This window comes from Ursus maritimus, unplaced genomic scaffold (genome assembly GCF_017311325.1).
Source record: "Ursus maritimus isolate PB19 unplaced genomic scaffold, ASM1731132v1 scaffold_11, whole genome shotgun sequence".
Classification (NCBI taxonomy): Eukaryota; Metazoa; Chordata; class Mammalia; order Carnivora; family Ursidae; genus Ursus; species Ursus maritimus.
In genome coordinates this window covers 68,626,521-68,649,740 of record NW_024423453.1, presented here as the reverse complement: position 1 = coordinate 68,649,740, position 23,220 = coordinate 68,626,521, and the positions used below count along the sequence as shown (strand labels likewise).

The window sequence follows — 23,220 nt, the reverse complement described above, 5'->3', positions numbered from 1 at the left end:
TCTTAACACATTTAAGAAGACTGAAATAATATCAAATATGTTTTCTGACCACAATGGTAACTAGAAATCAGTTTTCTGACCACAATGGTAACTAGAAACTAGAAATCAGTAACAGAAGGAAATTTGGAAAATTCACAAATATTGGGAAATTGAACAATACACTCCTGAAATACAAATGAGTAAAGAAGAAATTGAAAGGGCAGCCAAAAAATACCTGAGACAAAGGAAAATGGAAACCAACATAGCAAACTTATGAAATGCAGCAAAACCAGTTGAAAGAAGGAAGTATATAGCAATAAAGCCTACATTAAGAAAAAAGAAAAATTTCAAATAAGCAACCTAATGTTATATTTCAAGGAACTAGAAAAGGAAGAAAAAAACTAAGCCCAAAGTTAGCAGAAGTAAGGAAATAACAAAGATTTTTAGAGCAGAAATAAATGAAACAAGAAAGACAGTAGAAAAGATTTAAAAAATTAATTGTTTTGGTTTTTAGAAGGTAAACAGAATTGACAAACCTTTAAGTAGGCTGACCCAAGAAACGAAGGGAGAGGAATCAAATAATAAGATTATAAATGACAAGGAGACATTACAACTGATATCACAGAAATACAAAGGATCATAAGAAAATAATATGAATAATTATACAAGTTGAATATTTAAAAGAAATGGATAATTCTGAGAAACATACAACATACCAAGACTAAGTGATGAAGAAATAGAACATCTGAACAAATAGGAGATCAAAACAATAATTAGTAATCTCCCAACAAAGAAAGCCCAGGAACGGATGTTTTTGTATGTGATAATAAAAGCACAGGCAAAAAGGCAAAAATAAATAAGTGAGATTATATCAAAGTAAAGATTTCTTCCACAAAGACTGCAATCAAGAAAATGAAAAAATAATCAATGAAATGGGAAAAAATACTTGCAAGCCACATATCTGATAAAGGGTTAATAGATGAAAGTTATAAGTAATTCATGCAACCAATAGCAAAAAAAACCCAAATAGTCCAATTAGAAAAAAAATGAGCAAAGGACCTGAATGGATATTTTTTCCCCAAAGAAGATACACAAATGACCAACAAGTAAATGAAAAGGAGTTCAACATCATTAATATTCAAAGGAATGCAAATCAAAGCCACTATGAGATATCACTCACACCTGTTAGGATGGTTATTATCAAAAAGACAACAAATAAAAGATGTTGGTGAGGATGTGGAAAAAAGGGTACTCCTGTGAACTGTTGGTGGGAATGTAAATTGGTATAGTCATTATAGAAACTGTATGGTGGTTCCTCAAAAAATTAATGATAGAACTACCCTACGATCCAGGAATCTCACTTTTGGGCACATTACCTAAAGAAGTTGAAATCAGGAACTTGAAGAGATATCTGCCTGCCCATGTTCATTGCACCATTATTTACAATATTTACAAGAGCCAAGATATGGAAACAATGTAAATGTCCTTTGACAGGTAAATGGATAATGAAAATGTAATATATATATTACATTATAATATATAATATTATTTAGCTTTAAAAAAAGAAGGAAACTCTGTCAGTCGCAACAACATTGATGAACTTGGAGGACATTTCATGTATGCTAAGCAAAATAAACCAGTCACAAAAAGACAAATACAGTATGATCTCACTTATATGTGGAAGCTAAAAAAAAGTCAAAGCAGCAAAAGCAGAGAATAGAATGATGGTTGCCAGGTGGGGGAAATGGGGAGATGTTGGTCAAAGAGTACAAACTTTCTGTTATGAGTAAATTCTGAAGATCTAATGCAGATCTCGGTGGCTATAGTTAGATACTATAATATATACTTAAATTTTTCTGAGAAAGTAAATTTTAAATGTTCCCACCACAAAAAAAAAAAGTATTTAAGGTAATGGATGTGTTCATTAGGTTTTTTGTGGTAATCATTTCACTATGTATATCAAGTCATCATAACATGTACTTTAAATATATGCAATTTTTATTTGTCTATTATACCTCAATAAGGTTGGAAAAGCATCTCCTGATATATGCTTTTTAAAAGAAATGGGTAAAAATAAAAATAACAGGTAAAAAATAAATGGGTGAAGATACGCCAGTCAATAATCATAAGTAACAAAAACAACAATTTGGTTATAAAATGTATAAAAATAACAAGCAAAATGTAAAACAAAGTTAATAAGCATAAATAAGATTAATTGATATTGACAATAACAAAATGCCTAACCACCAATTGTGACATAGCAAGCACAGATCCTTATCAAATCAAAGTAAAACTTAATAGAAGAAATCATTGTACCTACAATTATAGAATCTTTGGTAGATTAACATTTGAAAAATTGTTAAGAATATAGACATTTTAATAAAGAGTTTGCATATAACAATATTTTAATGTACACTATATTCATTTCAAATATCTATCAAACATTTATGGAGGATTTCTTCTTTCACAGTAGATTCTACATAGAAAAAATCACGTAAATTCTAAGAGCAAGTTATTAATTCATATGGGTAACTTCATTTCCAGGTGTGCAGCAATGGTGAATGTGTGAAACTTGAAAAGGTCTACAATTCAACCAATTGCTCTTCTCAATGCAATGAAAATGCTGTAAGATTTGACTCCTTTTTAAATTAATGTCTTGCCTTATTTACATAGGACTTCATTCTTGGGCATGGTGTGTGTGTGTGTGTGTGTGTGTGTGTGTGTGTGTGTGTATGGTGATTTTTTAAATCAAGCACATATTTGGGATCCACTTTTTCATGTGTCAGCCATAAAATTGATCTAAAGATCCAAACCAGTATTACACATAGATATTGCCAATATTGCAAGTATATATTTTATCATTGGACTAGTAATCTACAAACCCAATAATTTATGTACATATGAAGTTTAAACCTAATGTTTAAAGTTAGATCTATCGTAATGTCACTTATAGTTAAATTATATCAATGTCAACATTAACCTAAAACTTTTGACAAAACAACAAAATTTATATATATATATATATATATATACACACACACACATATATATCCTCAAATAAATAAATAGTGCCCAGTACTAGCAGTACCCAGTAGTTTGCATTTGTGTGTAACATCTCTCCTTAACCCAATTAATCAGTAACACTTAATGTTGTATACGTATCAGGTACTTTTTCAAGTACTTTATATATATATTAAATTTTAAAAGTTTCATTAACAGCCTTAACAGGTGGGTACCATTCCTATATCCACTTTTATAGATGGAGAATAAATTACATGATGTTATGTGAAAGGAAAAGCTGAGATTTAAATACAGAAAGAATGCATATTCTTAATCATTACACAATGCTCTTTGATGAACTAAAACATTGTGCCACCACTTTTTCTCATGTTAATATTTCATTACTACTAAGCCTAGTTAGAACCTGAGATCTGGCTATAACATGTCTAACTCTAGCAGGGCTGTTCCTTTAATAAGATTGACTCCTTCTAGAAAGATAAGTCAAGCCATCTTGTTCTTCTGGTTTTGAATTTGTTAGAATCATTCTCTTGTCCAAAGGCCATCTTCAAAAGTGGTTGCTTCTTGTAATTTTTGCTTATTTTTTTCAAAGGAAGATTCTGATATGCAGTTTAGCTAATTTATCAGTAAAAAAAGTGTGTGTGTGTGTGTGTGTGTGTGTGTGTGTGTGTGTGAGATGTAGAACTAAGCAAAGTGAGGTGGAAAACACACACATAATCTGATAAAATTATGACTGCTCTTCCAGGTGGATGGCCATGAACTTGAGTGCCAGTGTGAGGAAGAACAGGAACATGTGGACTGGGGAGAAAACTTAAATGTTACCAGTGAGCATCCTAGAATATAATATCTTGCATATATCACAGCTTAGACAATGAGAAAGCTTTTTTGCCCCATTTCTGAAATCTAAGACATAGATGTTGTGTTTCTGTGTGGATTTGCATGGTATTTTAATTATGTTGCATATTTAAATACCCAAATTTGAATTTACAACAAGTACCTTTTAGAATGAATGTATCTTCTTTTAGTTAAATCTGGATTAGATCTTCTAAGAACCCATAACACAAGGTCTTTTCTATAGTCAGTTATTAACTGACAGTCAAAACATTTCTTGCTGATTGTGGTTCTTAAACAAAATGGACTCTTGGGTGGAGTGTCAATGGATAATACAGATGATAATTTCTGTTATGTCTTGGTCTTCTACTTTATATTTTTTTAAAAATTGGAGGAAGGGGGAATTAAAGTCCTTTAAGGAAGGGAGAAGCTGGATCGTAACAGCTCAGTTAATATTCCACTGTCCTAAATTTGATGTCCTGGCTAAAGCTTATGTTTTTTAATGTTGCAGATATATCCATCCTGGTTGTTGTGCTTGTCCTGGTTATTATTGGTGTTGGGGTAGTCGTATTATTAATTCATTACCAAAAATGTATTAAGTTGAAGCAAATTCAGAGGTATGTATTTTCTATGTACTGAAATGGGACCATTACTGGGAATATACAAGCTTTGTCACTGTTGATGATACTCCATGGAAGAGAAGTATAAGCCCTTACTGAGGACAAAGTAAGAGTAACAGTGAATCGAGCTTTTACATATTTATGTTCTCATCTCCAAATGCTTATCCCAATGGTTTCCAAACTTCTTCACACATTAGAATCATAGGGATTTTTAAAAGAATGCTAATTTTAGTTCCTACCTCAGATTTTCATTGTTACAGGGTATAACCTGAGTATCAATCTTCTAGAAATCTCCTAGATGATTAAATGTTAACCACAGACTTATCCTATCACTTACGTCGATATTCAATTTCCTTCTTGACAGCCCACCTAGAGACACACTGGGAGTGGAGAATAAAGGATACTTTGGTGATGAGCAGCAGACAAGGACTGAGCCAATTTTACCTGATTTTCATCCCCTCCATGTAAGAAAATGTCATTTGCAATAGTTAATTAATTGATTTAAAAAGTAGTTGCACATGTATTTGAAGTGGAACTAGCCCCGAGCTAAGTGATATGGAAGAGGCAAGAGAGCAGTTTAACATAATTCCACACCAATGGAGCCTTCAGTCTACATGTGGGGAAGGAAAGGATGGCAGGACGCAAGCAAACCAAGACTGTATTTCCGAACAGCATGGATTAGTTAAACAAAATACGGATTTGTGCACTATTGGAAAAATTCACAAACATAAACTATATTTTGAGACATAAAACTAGTCTTTTTAAAAAGATTTTATTTATTTATTTGAGAGAGAGCACGAGCAGGGAGAAGGGGCAGAGGGAGAAGAAGACTCCCCGCTGAGCAGGGAGCCAGATGCCGGGCTCCATCCCAGGACCCTGAAATCATGACCTGAGCTGAGAGCAGGTGCTTAACTGACTGAGCCACCCAGACACCCTGGGACATAAAACAAGTCTTAACAAATTTACAAGAGTTGGAGTCATACAAAATATGTTCTCAAAATAAAATGTTATTAAAAATCAGTAACAGAAAAATATTGGAAAAATCCCCAATTGAAATTAGATAACAAATTCTAAAGAACACTTGGGTCAAATAAAAACTCAAAGAGAGAACAGAAAATACTTTAAAGGAAAATGAAACAAAACATACCAAAATTTGTGGGAAGTAGTGAAATTAGTAATTAAAGGAAAGTTTATAGCACTAAATGCTTATGTTAGAAAAGAAGAAAGGTATCAGTTCAATGATATCAGCTTTCATTTTAAGAAACCAAAAAAAAAAAAAAAAGAAAGAAAGAAAAAAGAAAAGCAAATAAAGCTCCATGCAAGTAGAGAACAGGAAAATAGTAAGTACTGGGCACCAATGAAATTGAAAACAAAACAAAACAAAAATCACATATGAAAACAATGAAAGAAAAGGCTGTTTTCTAGAAAATAATTAATCTTATAAACTTCCAGTCAGACTGAGCAGAAAAAAAGCAAGAGAGTTAGCATGACTATCAGAAATCATAAAGGTAACATCACAGGAGAGCATACCCTTATTAAATTGACAATATTTTGAATATGGAGATTAATTTGGAAAATTATTATTTTAATATATTTGGCAGTGTAATTAAATAGTAAACGTTTTGAAAGTTGCAAATCACCAAAGCTTATTCATGAATAGATAAACTGAATACCTCTGTATGTAACAGAGAAAACTGAATTTGTAGTAAAAACCTTTCTACAAAAAAAAAAAAAAATGAATTCTACCAAACATATAATGATGAAATAATACCAGTTCTACATAAACTTTTCTGAAAAATGTGAGAGAATTGACACTTCCCAACTCCTTTTATAAAGACAGTATTTTTCTACTATACACATAGAGAAAAGCACTACAACAAAGAAAATTATTTGCAAATACTTCTAATAAATATAAGTATATAAATATTAAATTTTAACCAATTGTATTTCACAATGCTTAAAAACGATAATTCGCTGTGACCAAACGAGGTTTATCGTAGGAATGTAAGGCAAATTTAACATTAAAAAATCAATCAAGCTAATCCACTATATTATTTTACAAAAAAGAAAAACCATATGATCATCTCGATAGATGCAGGAAAAGTATTTGAAAAAAATCTAATATATATTCCTGATAAAACTCAGTAAGCTAGGAACATAAGGAAACTTTCTGAACCTGATGAAAGTGTCTATCAAAAAACCTACACCTAATATCACATTTGTGGTTTAAAAAACTGAATATCTTTCCTAAATATCAGGAACAAAGCAATGATGTCCACTGCCACCACTTCTATTAACCATTTTATTTGAGATTATAGCCATTACAATAAAGCCAAAAAAAAAAGAAAGAAAAAGTAAACTGTTTTGATTTGCTGAAGACACAATCATCTATCAAAAATCCTATAGTAAATAAAAAGGAATTTAGTAAGATTTTAGATTACAAATTCATATGCAAAAACCTGTTGTGTTTCCATACACAAACAATGAACAATCCAAAAAATAAAATGAAACCACAAAATAACATTTACAGCAGCATCAAAAATAGGAAATACTTAGGGATAAAGCTGACAAAATATGTACAAGAAATGTACAAAATATGTAGATAGAAAAATACAAAGCATTGATGAGAAAAATTTTAAAAGACCAAAATAAATGGAAATACACTGTTGTTGGCTCAGTTCTCGGCAAATGGACCTATAAATTCAAAACAATATTAATCACAGTATTGGCAGGAATTTTTATAAGATAAATAAATTTAACAAGGATATAAGAACAATAAACAAAAATTAATTTTATTCCCATATACTACTAACAAATAATGTGGAAACAAAATCAAAAATAAAATTTGAAATAGCACCAAAGATGTGAAATATTTAAGGACACTTCTGACAAACTACGAACCAGAACTTTATATGGAAAATGATAATACACTGCTGAGAAAAATTTTAAAAGACCTAAGTAAAGAGGGGTATATAGAGTCACGTGTATATTAATATATTGATTGATTGCTAGTTGATTTGCCAGTTGATTTTTTACAAAGGTGCAAAGGCAATTCAGTGGAGAAAGAACAGTCTTTTCACAATTGGTGATGGAACAACTGGGTATCCATATGTACAAAGACTAACCGTGATCCATTCCTCAAACCAATAACTAAATTAACTCCAACTGCAATATATACAGAATATATGTATTTTTTCCTAGTAAAAAATTTAAATTAAAAATGTACAAATTAAGTGATAGTGTTGAGAGGTAAATATTTGGGGGGTAAATGTACAATGACATGCAAGAGCGAGGTCATTATTTTAAGTCAAGAAAAGTGGCTAATTTGAGGGGGGGGTTTGTGGGAATAGTGATAGGAAATTTGAAATGGCAAAGTTTCATTTCTTAACCAAGGCAGTGATTTCAAGGATATTTACCTTAAATGGTTCATTAAGCCATGAACCTGTTTTATGTATGTGTTTTATCTGTATTATTTTTTCCTATGAAATGATTAAAAATGAAGAACAACAATACCAATTACTAGTGGGAATACGGACAATGAAAACTCTCATACACAGTTAATAAGAGTTTAAATGGTACAACCATGTGGGAAATTGGTACTAAGTATTAAAATTGATCATACATATATCTTATGATCCAGCAGTTCCTGTCATATGAATATATCCAACAGAAATCCCATGTATGTGTACATGGGAAAAACATTTACAATTATGTTCCAATAGCATTATTTGCAAAAAGTGAAATCAATAAAAATGTCTAATAAGAGTAAAAGGGATGAACAAAATGCTATATACTCATACAATGGAATATTACAGAGAAAGAGTAGTAAATGATATCTACCATATGAATAAATCTCACAAACACAACGTTAAGAAGATGTCAAATCCAAAAGGCATACTGTATGACTCGATTTATATCAAGTTCAAGAACTGGCAAAGCTAATCTATGGTATTGGAAGACAGGGTAGTGATTACCACAGGGAAGAGAGAATCTTCTGGGAAGGAGATAAAGTTTTGTTTTTTGATTCTGGGCAACTTTCAGCAACTTTCATTGCTCGTTTGTGAAAATCCATCCTCTATACTTAGTACTTGTGCATTTCTTTGTGTATACTTGACACTAAAGGAAAAAGTTGCCTGAAATAACAGCTTTAGCAATATATGAAGACGTAAGAGAAAAACCAACAATCTTGCAGAAGTCCCTACATTTAGTGATTTGTTAACTGCCTTTAACAACAGCTATGATTTCCAGTGCATTCAGCTCGTTGAAAAAAACTGTAAGTGTCCACATTGAGAAGCTACAAAGTCATTGCCTTAAAAAAAAAAATTAACCACTGAAGAAAGCATTATAGGTAGGACAATACTGATGAAATTACCCAATAGGACTGTCTCGAAGGAAGGAATACAAGCCTTCAATTCAGAGACTAAGTATTACCTGACTATTATTAGATGCAAATGCCAAAGAAAATATAATATTAGCATTTTTAAGGTAGGATGTTTTTTGGTTAGTGGTGGTCTGGTAACAGAGCTCCACAGGTTTTGAATGCTTTGCCCAACTCTACATGTCCCATAAGCCCTGTGTTTCTTACTTCACAATATTTCAGAACATGTTCCCACTCGTCCCCCAGAAATACATATATACTGGAAATGCTTCTACTGAACTTCACTCTCGTATTTAAGGATGGTTAGTTAATCTTTCTCTGGTTGTATGATGGTTTATTATTTTGATTTGTTTATATTTTTTATTATGCTAATGATGACCCCAAGATGATAAAGCAAGCCTTAATTGTCCACTGGAATGGATGGAAAGTATTGTGTGATAATTTTTTAAGCTTACACATAGATTTCATGATATGAACAACGTGATACTGATATCAATCTTGTATATTTGCCTTGAGGTTTAAATAAGAAATTATGTAAAGGTACTTATCACACTGTTTGCTAAATATTTAGCACTTAACATGTGTTAACACGCTTCATGAATTAATATGAAAAACAGTTGTGCTCCTGGAGAAGAGAGTCAGGTGAAAAGTGGCCTATGTGATCAATGAATATTCACAGAAGTCAACCAGGGGTTCACATAGAGCTTGGGGCATATTTGTTTCATTTCTAGAATGCAAGTTCCTTAAATGCTTTGACTTGTTGGTTAAATGAGGGAATGTAGAAGAGGAGCTTAATAAATATTTTTTAGGTATATGAATAGGTTAAATTCACTATTAATGGTATATATGCCATAATATGTTATAAAGACAGATTGTATAGGAGAGTTGTGGTGTCAAATCTCACATTTAGGCTTTTTGTATTATTTGTTATAAAAGTATATAAATAACAGTGATTTAGCTGATACTTGTTTGACACATTAGTTACCCATCAGAGGCCAGTTTTCAGCATTGTGGTTTGGGAAAGGTCTTTTGATGTCCTTTTCCTGTTACATTAATGATGCTTAGTTATATTTTTCCTCTGGCACCCAGTACCTCCCCTAGGTAGGTCCTGTTTCCACTAGATCATGCTTTCTCGTATCAATGTCCACTGGGAGTTAACAGAAAATACTTTAAAAAGGATAACCTTATCCAGGCATATCTGTATTACAACAGTAAGTTCTGGAGGTCCTCAAAGCCTTCAAGGTCCAGGAACGATATGGCTGGTTATGGCATTTCAGACATTTGGACAATTCGATTAAGATTTGGAGGCTGAAAGACTTGCCTTGTGCAATTTTCATCATAACTCATAAAGAAACTCTCACTCTTCTCGAATGTAAGTTTATTTTATAAGTTCTTAGACTCCATCATTATAACAGAATAACCTAGGGAAGAGCATTGTTCCCATGTGTTTTAATATTTGAACATTTACTAGGTTGTATTCCGGAGATAGCTAGAAAATTTATATTGTGCACTTAGGAAATAGTCATACTTGCTTGAATACTAATTGCAGGTTAATAGTATCTCTTTTCACTAGCAAAGAACTGCAGAGTCCTTGGAGAGGCATCCAACCAGTTTTTCAAGTCCACACTACATCACACTGGTATGGTCCATTATCTCCTTTCTGTTGGTTGTACTGATCTGTGGCCATTTCAATAATTTTGGTACCACTTAGCCATGTTCTGGTTCCTTGAATAAGTCCAATAATATAACATAGTTCTCTGATTTGAGGCAGAAATAGGACAGGTCCCACTTATCAGCAGGGCTGGGATTAGTTTGAGAAGAGCATGAGAAGTCATGCTTGGTCATGCACGGTCAGATACCACCAGTAAAATACTGACATTGTGTTCATCATGAACACTTGGGAATTAATTTTGATTTTTTAAAACAGTGCATTACCACATTATTTCTCACAATTACTGAGTTTGTTTGTTCCCCTCAAATGGTGCTTTTGAGATGAATGCCTCACTAATCCTACCCTACCCCCAGCCCTGGTTCTCAGGGGTCAAAACCCAGTAATGGCTTCCAATGGTGCTTTATCGTCCTTAGGGCTTTCCACTGACTGAGGTGTATTCCCTTATTAATATTAATGAAAGAGAAATACATTAGCCAAATTAGCATGCATATGCCTTAGAGACTGAGTCAAAAAGGAGTTATTACAGGATCTCTAGGATCTTCTGAACTGCTGGAGTGTCTGTATCTGCATCTGTATCCTCAAGGGCCATAGTAGAACAATTATTCAGAGTTGGGTACTGACATCACCAAGATTCTCAACTATGTATTTTTTTCAAATCAACAATTCTCATTATGCTTTCCATTAATAAAATGGATCACACCCTTTCAGCCTGTGTTTCCACAGAAATTTCCCATCACACGACAGGATCTCCGAGCATGCCCTACAGTTGGGATGGAGCCAAATGAGCATTTCTCCCCAGTCCTCACTCAACCAGTACAGTCTATTTCTATATTGTTTTTAATGGGATTTCAACAGAAATGTTTTATCAATGAAAGTCCTAGTGCTTGAAAAATGTTTGGAAATCTCTTACTAAATGCACTGTTGGAGAGATCCACCACAAAGTTTACGAGGAAAAGTGGTTTCTGGTAAGACTTCCCCGGCCAGAACCATCCCCCCATCCTCTCCCATAGCAATTTACAAACTTTCTTAGATTTTTCATAGATCAAGAAGAGATGGTCTACACGTGTGTGTGCTCATGTTTATGTGTCTATGTGTGATATCTGGTGTAGTTCCTGACACAACAAAATTTATTACAGAAACCTGCAAATAAAGCTCCAAGAGGAATCACCGATCCAAATCAAAGTGCCAAAATGGTAGGTTCCTGTGACAGATGGTACCATGCCCCCCCTTTTTAACTTTTCAACTGTTAGCATTCTTTGTGTTCTTTATCTACTTATTGATTGAGTAGGCACACCTTCTGTCCTTATCAGAAGAACAGGATGGTTGGAATTGTTTTCTCTGATATGCTAGCATTTCTAAAAGATAATTCAGCAGAGCATGTTTCAGTCCAGGAATTTCCGACCTCACCACAGGAGCAAGCTAGAATTTGAGAGTGTCACAATCTCAATACATTTTAGACACAACAAAAACAAGACTTCTTTCTCAAACTTTTCTTGCCCAAGGGAATCGCCCTTATGGGTTTTCATTAAGGATTCTCAAGGACATAATAGCACTGGTAATTAAAGAGAAGGTACATTCCTCATGAACAGTTATTTCATGATGGTTTCATCAAAGTTTCACTTACCCAATCCATAACTACTATATCTGAGGGACGATTTCACTTCTGAATTGCTATGGCTATGTTAGAAAATTTATCCAAAAATCGCGATTTTTGTCAAAGGAGACAAAATGAGCATTGTTTGGCTGCATTTCAGAGTTCATTCATCCATTCATTGATTTCTGTTGAATTCCTACAATGTACTGGGTTAATACAAAGCTTTCCTCCACAAAACATTCTTACAGGGGATCTTGCCCAATATGCTTCCTCTGTCGGGATGGGGAAGGAAGGATATTTCTAATGGTCCTTCCACCTCAAAATGATGGAGCTGTTTAATACTAAAGAGTGGAGAGAGATGCTCTTTAGCGAAAGTAAATTGTTTGACTCCCTGTAATGAACACAAAATGATTTTCTTTCTTTTGATAGGCTTGTTCATTTTATAATGACTGTTTAATTAGCCATGGCTAAGGAGATCTGGGAAAATGTGAATAAATGTAGTACAACAGAATCCAGAAAGTTACTGTAATTAGCAAATAAAAATGAGTAACTGAAACATAACATGCTTATAGACTTTGGAGAAAATAACTTCTTTTTAACCATCTGTTTCTATTTAGAGCTTGAAATTGGATATCCAAAATGGCTGTGCAAGCCTAGGTTGAGATTTCTGGCTGAAAGATCTTCACAATCTTCCCTAGGTATTTGCTACACAAACTTCTGGCTGTTTTTCAAAATTTCTTTATCAAGACAGAAAATGTTAACAAGAAACAACCTCTTTCAGTAATATTTGCCTATAGAATTTACAACCTGTAGTGTAGACACATGCTACAAAAAAATTCTTAAAGTTTTTCCAATGCTTTTCGGCCTAACACAAAAATAGTTTCCTTGCTCTAATGTTTTCCTAAAAAATCTAGTTACTTTAAAAAGTCAATCTAGTTACTTTAAAAAGACTCAAAACCTCGAGGATATTAAATTACACCCCTGAGTCTAAGAAGCAAAACAGTGCTTATAAAGGGTTATTTCTTTGGGAGCATAAAACTACTTACTTTAGTTGAAATCTGACATGATTATCACTAATTCTGATTTAAAAGAAATTCTCTCCTGCAGAAATGCCAAGAAATCCAGTGCAGGAAGTCATCTGATTCTACTAAATAATTAAAAGGTAGATGGCTGTCTGGCTTATGTCTTATCAGTGAAGTAGGCAGAATAGTCACCTTAACTACAGCGTCGTTCTTTAAAATTGTGGTGGCAGCAAAGGAAGACATGAAGTGCTCCTGGTTAAATTCCTGGAATCTAATTCTAAACTCTCAAATTTCTAGAATTCCTTATGAACCTGACAGAAGTCAGGGAGTTATAAGAATTTCAGAAAATTAACTCCATCAGAGAAGAAATACTCACCATTCCCGTGAAGTGCTTGTGAGATCTTTAGAATACACAGATTCATGCACTTACTGTGTAATTTCTGTGCTGTCTCTACCCCTCCCTGATGACGGTGTGTGGGGCTATCCCAGGAATGATTTCAGCTGTTTCTTATACCAATGTTTCCCAACATGTTCTCTTGTGTTCTTTATTTTCTTTTTGTTACCTGTTAAAGCTCTATGCAATCGTTTTTTCATTTACTAAAATGCAGTTTTCGAGAGTGAAATGGGAATTTTCTGATTCAATAAATAAAGGCTGCAAATCAAGGAAGAAAGCTGGTTGTTCTTGATGAAACTCTTGCTATATCGACGAGTCGATGGGAGGACAGAGTGAGATCAGCAAAGGACAGCAGGGACTCAGAACTTTATACCTAGTGAGGATTTATTTATTTATTTGAGAGAGAGAGAGAGAGAGAGAGAGAGAGAGAGAGAGAGTGTGTGTGTGTGTGTGTGTGTGTGTGTGTGTGTGCACGAACAGGGAGGGGCAGAGGGAGAAGGAGAGAGAGAATCTCCAGTAGGCTCTATGCCCAGCATGGAGCCTAACAAGGGCCTGAATCTCAGAACCCTGAGATCATGACCTGAGCCGAAATCAGGAGTTGAATTCTTAACGCACTGAGCCACCCAGGTGCCCCTAGTGAGCTTTTAATAAACATTTGTTGTTCTAATTAAAACCATCCATTTAAGAAAGAATATTGGTGATTGCATACTGAAAGCAAAAGAAGCTAATTTAAATGTTTTATGCAAATTTGTGAAAAAAAGAAATTCCGTGTCACATATACAGGGCTCATTAAAGCAAACAATAGTCCTCCAATGTCCCAAATGAGGGGACAGTCACATATTTGTATTTGCTTGAACAATACATATGTTGATGAACAATATATATTTTTGTAATGTTATTCCCCCTATAAAAGGATCACCTTCTTGATTCATTATTTTTCTTATTGTTCTCATATTTCTTCCAAAAGACTCACCATCCCATTTGCCTTGGTTCCACATTCAGCCAACTACTAATTTCTACTGATTTGATTTTTTTTTCCCAAATATCTTCTCTCTCTCCAATTACGTCTGATCACCTGAGTCCTCCTGTTTCATTGCTTCCTGCCTAGTTAATCACTCTGGATTTCCAGTCTTGTCCCCTGCCCTTCAGATAACCCCAGAAGCCTTCTGACAGTTAAGCTCCTTTTTTATTTTAGGGAGTATTCTCCATGCTTGCCCCTATTGCTTCTCCGAGCTCCTAGAGACTTGACCTACACTTCTTTTAGATGCTACTACTCTGTGCTCTATTTCTTAGGGATCTTCTCCTTTCAATACTGTGTGCAGATTGGGAAGCATCTTCATGGCTTCTCCTCACTAGTGGTTCCCTTGTAGGCCCAGTTCGATCCCTGGTTATGGAGCCAGTTATGATTTCATAGCCCTAATATTTCTGGCTCTTGCCACCTCTGAGAGTTCAAGTCTTTTCCCTTAAGGAACAGTTGTAGACAGAACTCCTGTTTGAATGGACAGACCCACTCGACCTGCAGTCTAAGGACCTCTGTCTTCCTCCTCAGCCCCGTGAGCTTCTTGCTGCCCCACCCCATACACAGACAGAACCCTTCGTGATGCTGGAACTTACCTCAGTTAAGACTGACCTTGTTAGAGCTCCGGGATGCTATGCTTGGGGGTAGTGAGTTACTCTCCGCAGCTGGCTCACTCTACCCTCTGCCCTGGACAGAGGTGGGTTTATCTGGAAGTAATGAAGCCTGAGCTTCGGGGTCTATCACATGTACTACCCCTTCTAAGACCTTTTATCTAATTTTGTATTTACATATTTTAATGATAGTGGGCTGGTTTGGGTTGAGAAACAAGAACTCAGATGAATTTATCAGCAATAGTGACTATACATAAAAGACAATTAGGAAAAAGATGCCCCTGTGCTGGGCTGAGATGGTGGTCCCAGCAAGTGCAAAGAGAGGACCAGCCAGGTATGGGATGGAGGCACTTGGGAATGAGAACAGCATGGTAGGTGTGAGGAGCTCTCCACAAACCCCTGGCTGACTGGAGAAAGGCTGCCATGGGGGTGAGTCCCCAGAGAGCACCACTAAGAGGAAAATCCAAGAAAGGAGTGAAAACGGACTGCACTTTGACTATGTTCCCCAACCCACCCACAGATCATGGCTGAGGGCCCAAGCTTTACAGGTTAGCAGAGTTTGAGCAAAACCAAATCACTGACCACTGAGTGATGCAAACCTAGTGCAACCCATAGAAAAATAGTATAAAATACAGAAATAAGAATTAAAACCTGAGCAGAGGTATTAGCATCTGTACATCACAGGGGGCAGAGGGTGGACAATAGATTCTGCAGTTTAACTTTGGGCAAGTCCTTTTAAAAAAACACTCAGAAAAATAAATCAGAATTCATATTTGTTGCAATATATTATCTAAATACGACTATGTGAAGGAATCTCAAGTATACGTTTACGTCAGTTCTGCCAGGAATGCAGCGATGGTGATCCAAAACCAAACCAAACCTAACCAGCATCCCCCATACAGCTGCCATTATTCTAAATATCAATCAGCTCCGCACAACCACTTTGTCTTTTTCTTAAGGCATCTGTGCTGTCAATGATTATAGAATTTAAAAGTGCTCTTGGGATGTGCTGAAATTGGGAAGTCATATTCTAAAAAAACCGGTGATAACTTCCCTATCCGGGCGCTAATGTGTGCAGGGCAGCCAGCACCCCACAACCCATCGATGAAGTTCCTAGAATGACCACTAGGTGGCCACAGAGCAAACTAAATCTCCTGTGAGCTGGAAACGGGCTCAAGGATTTCACAACTAGACAGGCAAAAATCCTGACTTGTAATAAACTTACTTAGAAGTCTGTTAAACTCTGTTCCTGGTTATTAAAGATGTAACATTGGGAAAATGTTGCCAGATGCCACTTTTTCCTCTCCAGGGTTGTGGGTTGAGGTAGGAAAACAGAGACAGAGCCTCTGAACAAAGGGAAGCTGGTCTGAAAGCCTGAAAAGTTTGAATGGGGATTTTAAATTGGGAAGATAAATCCTGTTTGCTCTCAGTTCTGAAGTCCAGTCATCTTGAAGCTGACATTTCGATAGCCCCCCAAAACCCAGCCTCCTGAAAACTACTGTGAGGGTTGACTTTTGTTTTTGTTTTTTAATTTTATATGATCTGTTCATTTATTTAGTTTTTTGAAGGCCAGCAAATTAGCCACTGCTGCCATGGAAGCCCGCAGAGCTCTCCCTTTTCCCAGGGATAGGTAATGGATAGTAAATGTCAGGACAAGTTGCAGCCCCTGAGACTTAGATGACTTTGTGGTGGGCCATTCATGACAATTGATGTTCCCCTACTAATCACCACTGAGGAGTGAGAAATATTGATTAGACTCTGAGCTTATTGGAAACTTCCTGATCACTTTCTAACGGAAGCTCAGGCTTTTAGGAAACTCAAGAGCCATTACGTAAGGAAGTAGCTGTCTCCTGGCCTTGACAGAATCCATTAATATCTTTCTTCAGGAAAAGCTGTAATTGTGAACTGTATGTAATGGGTATTGATTGCTAAGAAAAGAAGATACATATAATCCTAAACCTCAGGGGTCTCCAGGAACAAAAGATATGGAAAAAGGGGCCTTCATAGGATCGTAGGCGTACGAGCTGGAAAGAAACAGTACCAGAGCTGTCTTAGAGCTTAAGTAAGTCAGTTCAAAAGCCAGTGCTTCTTGCTCAAGTATATTAGTAATTCGCTGCAAGGAAAGCAAACAGCATTTACTGAGTACATACTGTTTGTCAGGCATTATTCTAAGCACTCCATATGCATTATTTTTTTTGACTTAAAATAACTCTATGTGTTCACTATTAGTATCATCATTTTACACTTTGAGAAAATTGAGGTCCAAAGTAAAATAATTTGCCAAAAGAGAGACAGCTGCAGAAAGAGCACAGCCAGGATATCAACCCAGGAATTCTATCTCCCGAGAGAGTATGCTTTCAATCACTACCATGTTGTTTGGTGAAAGTATAATTTTGATAGGGAAAAAGCACAAGCCCCTCCAACAGTCAGTGTGTAAGGGAAATTAATATATCTCGCTCCCATTCACATTTTCCATCCACAAACTTCCCAACCTTTTCAGCCACAGCAACAACGATGCGCAGATTTACACAGCAAGGGACGCCAGGCAGCAGGCACCTCCCGGTTTAGCAGACCCTGGTTGCAGTGCTGTTGTCTGTGGTAGAACTGTATTTGGGGATGCACTCAAGACGTTACCACCTTTCATCAATCTCCTGGCCACTCCCACGGGGGTGCTTGTGATACTGGAATGTTTCTGTGTTTTACTAATTCAGGTTCTGGAAGATCTTTCTCAACTGGGGTAATGTTTTAGTTCAGTTTAGCACGCCTAGGAAAGATGTCTGTTGCTGCCTCCAATGTCTGTACGCAGGGAAAGAAAACCAACAGAATCATTGACTCTAGGCAGCAGCTGGTGGATCGGGGGATGGCAAGAGTCAATGAAGAGGCAGAGCTCTCTGATGAAGCCTTCTTCCTTGCTTTAAGAAATTGAAGAATGGGCACCTTTGACACATAGAGAAAGAGAGAGCAGCTACACTACACCTGTCAGACTCCAGGCACCTGCTAGACCTTTACACATTTCTCATCTGATGCCCACTGCAAAGCTCTGTGTACTTTTCACAGAAAAGTAATACTTTTTTTTATTTTACAGACAAGGAAACTAAGGATAAGAGGTTTCCAGACACACACCTGTAAATGGTAAAACAGAAATCTGAAAGTAAGCCTCAGACCAAAGTCACAGTCTGAACTCACTCGTTTCAAAACTGACCTATCACACACCTACGTGACAGTGACATCACAGGTGGCCACTGAATGAATGACCCAGCGGTCTATTTCGGGGAAAGGCAACTTTGATCTAGAGAAGGAGCTGGCTGAAAAATGCAGTGGGCAGGCCTAGGTTTTTGTCATAAAAAGCAAGGTGTCAATTTCATTTTCCTATCGTCTCCAGGTTTTCAAAGTGATGATTAGAGGGGAAAAAATGTTCAAAGGTCTACTGTCATTCCAGCAGAGAGGATTCACTGGATAGAAAAATACAAAGGCTTTTAAATAAACCTTCTGGCATTTAAAGTCATTCCCATCCCATATTTAAACTATTCCTTTCTCTCATATTATCAACATCAGCCTCTGGATATAAAAGTTGATGTTCATTACCCAGCGATGATGAAATTTAAAAACAAAAAACAGAAAACTGAAGTTCTGGCTCAGGGGCATGCCTCTTCAGGTCTACCAGGGAAAGTAGCTGGATATTAATTTGATCTTAGAAATGTGTCTGATGCTCTCTCTGAAGAAGGACGGCGTTTAATATATCATTATCTACTGCAATCTTTAGGCTGGTGGAGGGAAGAAAGAAATAATCTTCCAAATAGCACATTGAGCAGATTTGATACCTCAATATTGAGGCACTGCCAACCACTCAGAAGAGAAAGAAATCAATCCCTTCCATCTTGTTCAAGCTGCTTGGTAGTTTAACAGGTTTCTATGCTGAAAATAGCACCAGCTGGACACTGTGCCATTCAATATGCCACCTTCAGAAATGAATAATCAGACACGAGCCCAATCCAGTGTCATATGGCTCCTTGAGATCACTTACATTTTCAAGTGAGCGAACACTCAGGAAGAAGCATGATAAAGTGGTAGATCCGCACATCATTTCCAGCCAGAGCTATAATCTTCTTCAATAGGACCCCTCAGTGACTCTTCCAAAAGGAAACAAGCTAAAAGTAGAAACAGAGACCAATAGTCTTTGCAGATTTCAGAGGGGAAAAAATGGCATAAAAATAACAAAATAAGTAACAAATATAGATTGATACGGTTTAGGCTCTGCTTGTTTAATTATTCATTTACTCCATCCCTCAACATGTACTCACAGCACATTTGCTGTATTTGAGGTACTGTTCTAGGTACAGGAAGATGTATGATGTAGAAAGCTCTGCCCTAAGAAGCCCATGCCTCATGGGAAAGCACACAGGCTCCTAAATGGATGGCCCTAAAATAACAGGATGAGGGCATAGAGGAAGAAGGAAGAGGAAGGAAGAGGAGGTGTATCCTATTTGGTAGAATGGAGACTCCTTCAGAAAGGCAAATATTTATCAAGAACTTAACAAATTATAGGTTTGCCAAGTAGAAAATTAGCATTCCAGGGAGAATCAGCAAGTCTATGCACACCAGTTTGATGGGTCCATTTGTGGTGAGTAGTTAGAATTATAAGGTGTATAGCAATGATGATATGAGGGCAGGTTGAAGGTAGGCTGTGCAGGACATACTGTGCTGTGTTTATCTTAAAGGCAGTGGGGATTGTTTGAGGGATTTAAATGAGAGAGGCATGATCAAACTTGTATTTAAGTGGGAAAAAGACAGCCATAATTATGAAAGGTGGATCAAAGAGAAACCAGTGGGCTGTCCAAATTAGAAGACACCAAACTTCGTAGAGACCAGGGAAAGTAGAAACAGAGGGAAGAGGCTGGCTTCACACAGCTTCTTTCTTACTGAGTGAGGGACCAGGGCTGAAGTAGATGGAAAAGTTTATATTGGCTGGTCAGTTTCTGTTTCATGTAGATGAGGCTTCACCGGTTCCTTCACCCAGAAAGAATGTAAGAAGCAGGTCACCCTGAGGGTGATAATGAGTTACATTGGAGGTATTGTAACTGACTCTTACATAAATAAGTATAGTGAATTAATATGATAATAAGAGCAAACTGGGAAAAATTACTCAGAAAAGTTTTCCTTAAAAAAAAAAATGATTTGGAGACACCTGGGTGGCTCCGTTAGTTGAATGTCTGACTCTTGACTTCCACTCAGGTCATGATCTCAGAGTCCTGGGATGGAGCTCTGCGTTGGGCTCCANCAGCAGGAGTCTGCTTGAGGATCTCTCCCTCTCTGCCCCTCCCTCACTCTCATGCCCCCACGGGTGTGGTCACACGTGGTGTCTCTCACTCTCTCTCAAATAAATAAATGTCCTTAAAAAAAAGAAGTGATTTAAAACTATCTATTCAATTTATTAAACTATTGTGCTAGAAGCTGACAGTCTATAGCAGAATCCAGGATCAGTAGCACAGAGTAGAATAGAAAATAAGTGCATCGAATAGTGGTTTAGATTTCAAAGAAATGTTACATTTTTAAGTAATGTAAAGAAAGCACAATGGGGTTAGGTAACTAGTGGAAAACAATGACGATGTCAGTAATTCTGGGAGTAGGACTCCAGATTCCCCTAGCTGCTCATGCAGCACCTGGTCCCTGTCCATCCTCAGACGCATTGATGCATCAGAGTTCTCCCCCAAACTCCACAGATTCTGTGACTCTCCCTGCTGAGCTCAGGACACAACTTACTCTGAGCCCCAGTAAAAGCCCTTCGAGCAAGAACAGACAAGGGAGAAGAGGCATTCTCCTTGAAAGATTCTTTAAACCATTTCTATTCAACAAAATCATTCTTATCTCTGCCTTGAAACAATGCAAACATTTAATACATTTTGTATACTCTATGTTTTCCCTTAAGTCTTTGGATATATGAGATATAACTGTCTCAATGACCTTGTCTGGTCCTTCGAAAATCTGTGTCAGTTCTGGTTTGGTTTTGATTGAGTTTTCTACTCATAAGGGTCATATTCTCCTGCTTCTTTAATTCCTGGTCATTGTTGATTAGATGCCTCCCACTATGAATGCCACCATTACTGATACTAGATATTTATTTATTTATTTATTTATTTATTTATTTATTTATTTATTTTGGATTCTTATACATATTCTTGAACTTTGCTCTGAAAAGCTGTTAATTCTTTGGAGACAAGTTGATCCTTTCAGGTCTTGATTTTTAGATTGTTAGGCAGGCCCAGAGCAGTGTTTAGTCTAGGGCTACTAATTCCTCACTCCTGAGAAATATTGAGTACTGTACCAGATGCCCCATGAATTATGAGGCATCCAATGGAGCCAGCAGGAGCAGGCACTATGCCCAGCCTCATAAGTGTACCATGTAACTTTCCCTTTGATTTGTGTTATGGGCTGAATCATGTCCCCACAAATATCTTCACTCCAAGCCTCCAGAATTGCAAAGAAATAAATTTCTGTTGTTTAAACAGTACGTGTTATTGTGGTTCAAGGAAAGTAATACAGATTTTAATGCAAGGACAATGGGGGGAAGCTGGAAGTCTTGAGACGCATGTTAGAAGAGGCATAGATTCCCTTTGAGAGACTATTGGCACAAATATGACTGGTACAGACTATTCTGGTGAAGGCTGAGAAAGAAGAGGAGAGCTGTGGAGCAAGTTTCTATCAGGGACACAGATATGATCACCAATAGGATGTTGTTAGAAGTACAAATGTTAAAGGTGCTTCTGGTGAGGTCTTGGAGGGAAATGACGAACATGTGATTGGAAACTAGATGAAAGGCAATTCTTGCTATAACGTTATAGAACTTGGCTGAATTGTGTCATAGTGCTTTATGGGAGGGAGGATTTGCCAGTGATGGACTTGGTTATTTAACTACACAAAGTGTTGAAGGAGGCACCTAGTTTCTCCTTGCTGCTTATAGTGAAATCCAAGAAGAGAGAAAGAGAAATTGAAGATGGAATTGTTAAGCATAACCAGAACTTGAAGATTTGGAAAATTCTGAGCCTATCCATATTGCAAAACTAAGAAAGAATATTCCAGAGAGAACACCAAGAACATGACTATGCAATAATTTGTTAAAAGATTACCTATGTGTGACTTATGGATCCAACCACCCATCTCAGCAGAAGCCAGGAATAGGCATGGGTCATACATTCATCTCCTTCGGAGATGGAGATGGGATGAAATGAAGGAAGGCTGTTGGACTTCAGAGATTCTACAGGACAGGTCAATAGAGCTATCCTGATGCAAAATACTATCCTTCTAGAAAAAGGAAGAATGACCCTAAAGGTGTTCAGAAGTTGGCAGGGATAGTCATTTCACCAAGGGCCAGAAAGCCAAGGCCTGAGGGGTCAGAGTCACTATCCACAGTCAAAGGAATGGGGCCACCACACTTGGACTGGTGGTTATACAAGGCAGGGCTACTAACCACGTAGGCCCAGAGGATGGAACGTGGAGCCAAAAAGGATTATTCTTGAATCTTAACATCATATGGAATTTTCTCTGCTAGGTTTCAGACTTGCTTGGAACCCATCATCCTTTTCTTTTTTCTAATTTCTCCCTTTTAGAGTTGGAAGGTCTATCTTATGCCTGTCTTATCATTGTATTTGAGGAGCAGTTAACTTTTCTGGTTGCAAGATTCACAGCTGGAGAGGAATTTTGTGTCAGGATGAATCATACCTTGAGTTTCACCCATACCAGATTTAGATGATATTTAGACGAAATTTTGAATTTAGAGTATATGTGGGAATGAGTTAAGACATTTGGGGCTGTTGGGATGGAGTGATTGTATTCTGTATGAAAGAAGAACATGAATTTGGGGGGGGTTGGGCAGAGGGTGGAGTGTTATAGGCAGAGTCCCCCCAAAATTCATATATTGAAGTCTTAATCCATAGTGCCGTAGAATTTGACTGTATTTAGAGATAAGCCTTCTAAAGTAGCAATTAAGTGAAAATGAAATCATTAGGGTAGGTTCTAATCTAATATAACAGGAAAAGGGGAGATGAGGACACAGATAGGCACACAGGGATGACCATGTGAAGAAATC

General features: G+C 36.6%; 1 protein-coding gene across 1 annotated transcript in view; it reads left to right on the top strand.

The window, feature by feature from the left end:
• The window catches only part of ADAM7 (ADAM metallopeptidase domain 7), a 106,804-nt gene extending 88,926 nt beyond the window's left edge, over positions 1 to 17,878 (top strand). Inside the window, exons 18-23 of the mRNA XM_040625774.1 lie at positions 2,524 to 2,604; positions 3,743 to 3,821; positions 4,340 to 4,445; positions 4,813 to 4,912; positions 11,635 to 11,711; positions 17,638 to 17,878. Coding sequence (XP_040481708.1) covers positions 2,524 to 2,604; positions 3,743 to 3,821; positions 4,340 to 4,445; positions 4,813 to 4,912; positions 11,635 to 11,711; positions 17,638 to 17,878 — 684 coding nt within the window. The remainder of the gene's footprint in view (positions 1 to 2,523; positions 2,605 to 3,742; positions 3,822 to 4,339; positions 4,446 to 4,812; positions 4,913 to 11,634; positions 11,712 to 17,637) is intronic.
• The last annotated feature ends 5,342 nt before the right edge of the window (positions 17,879 to 23,220 follow it).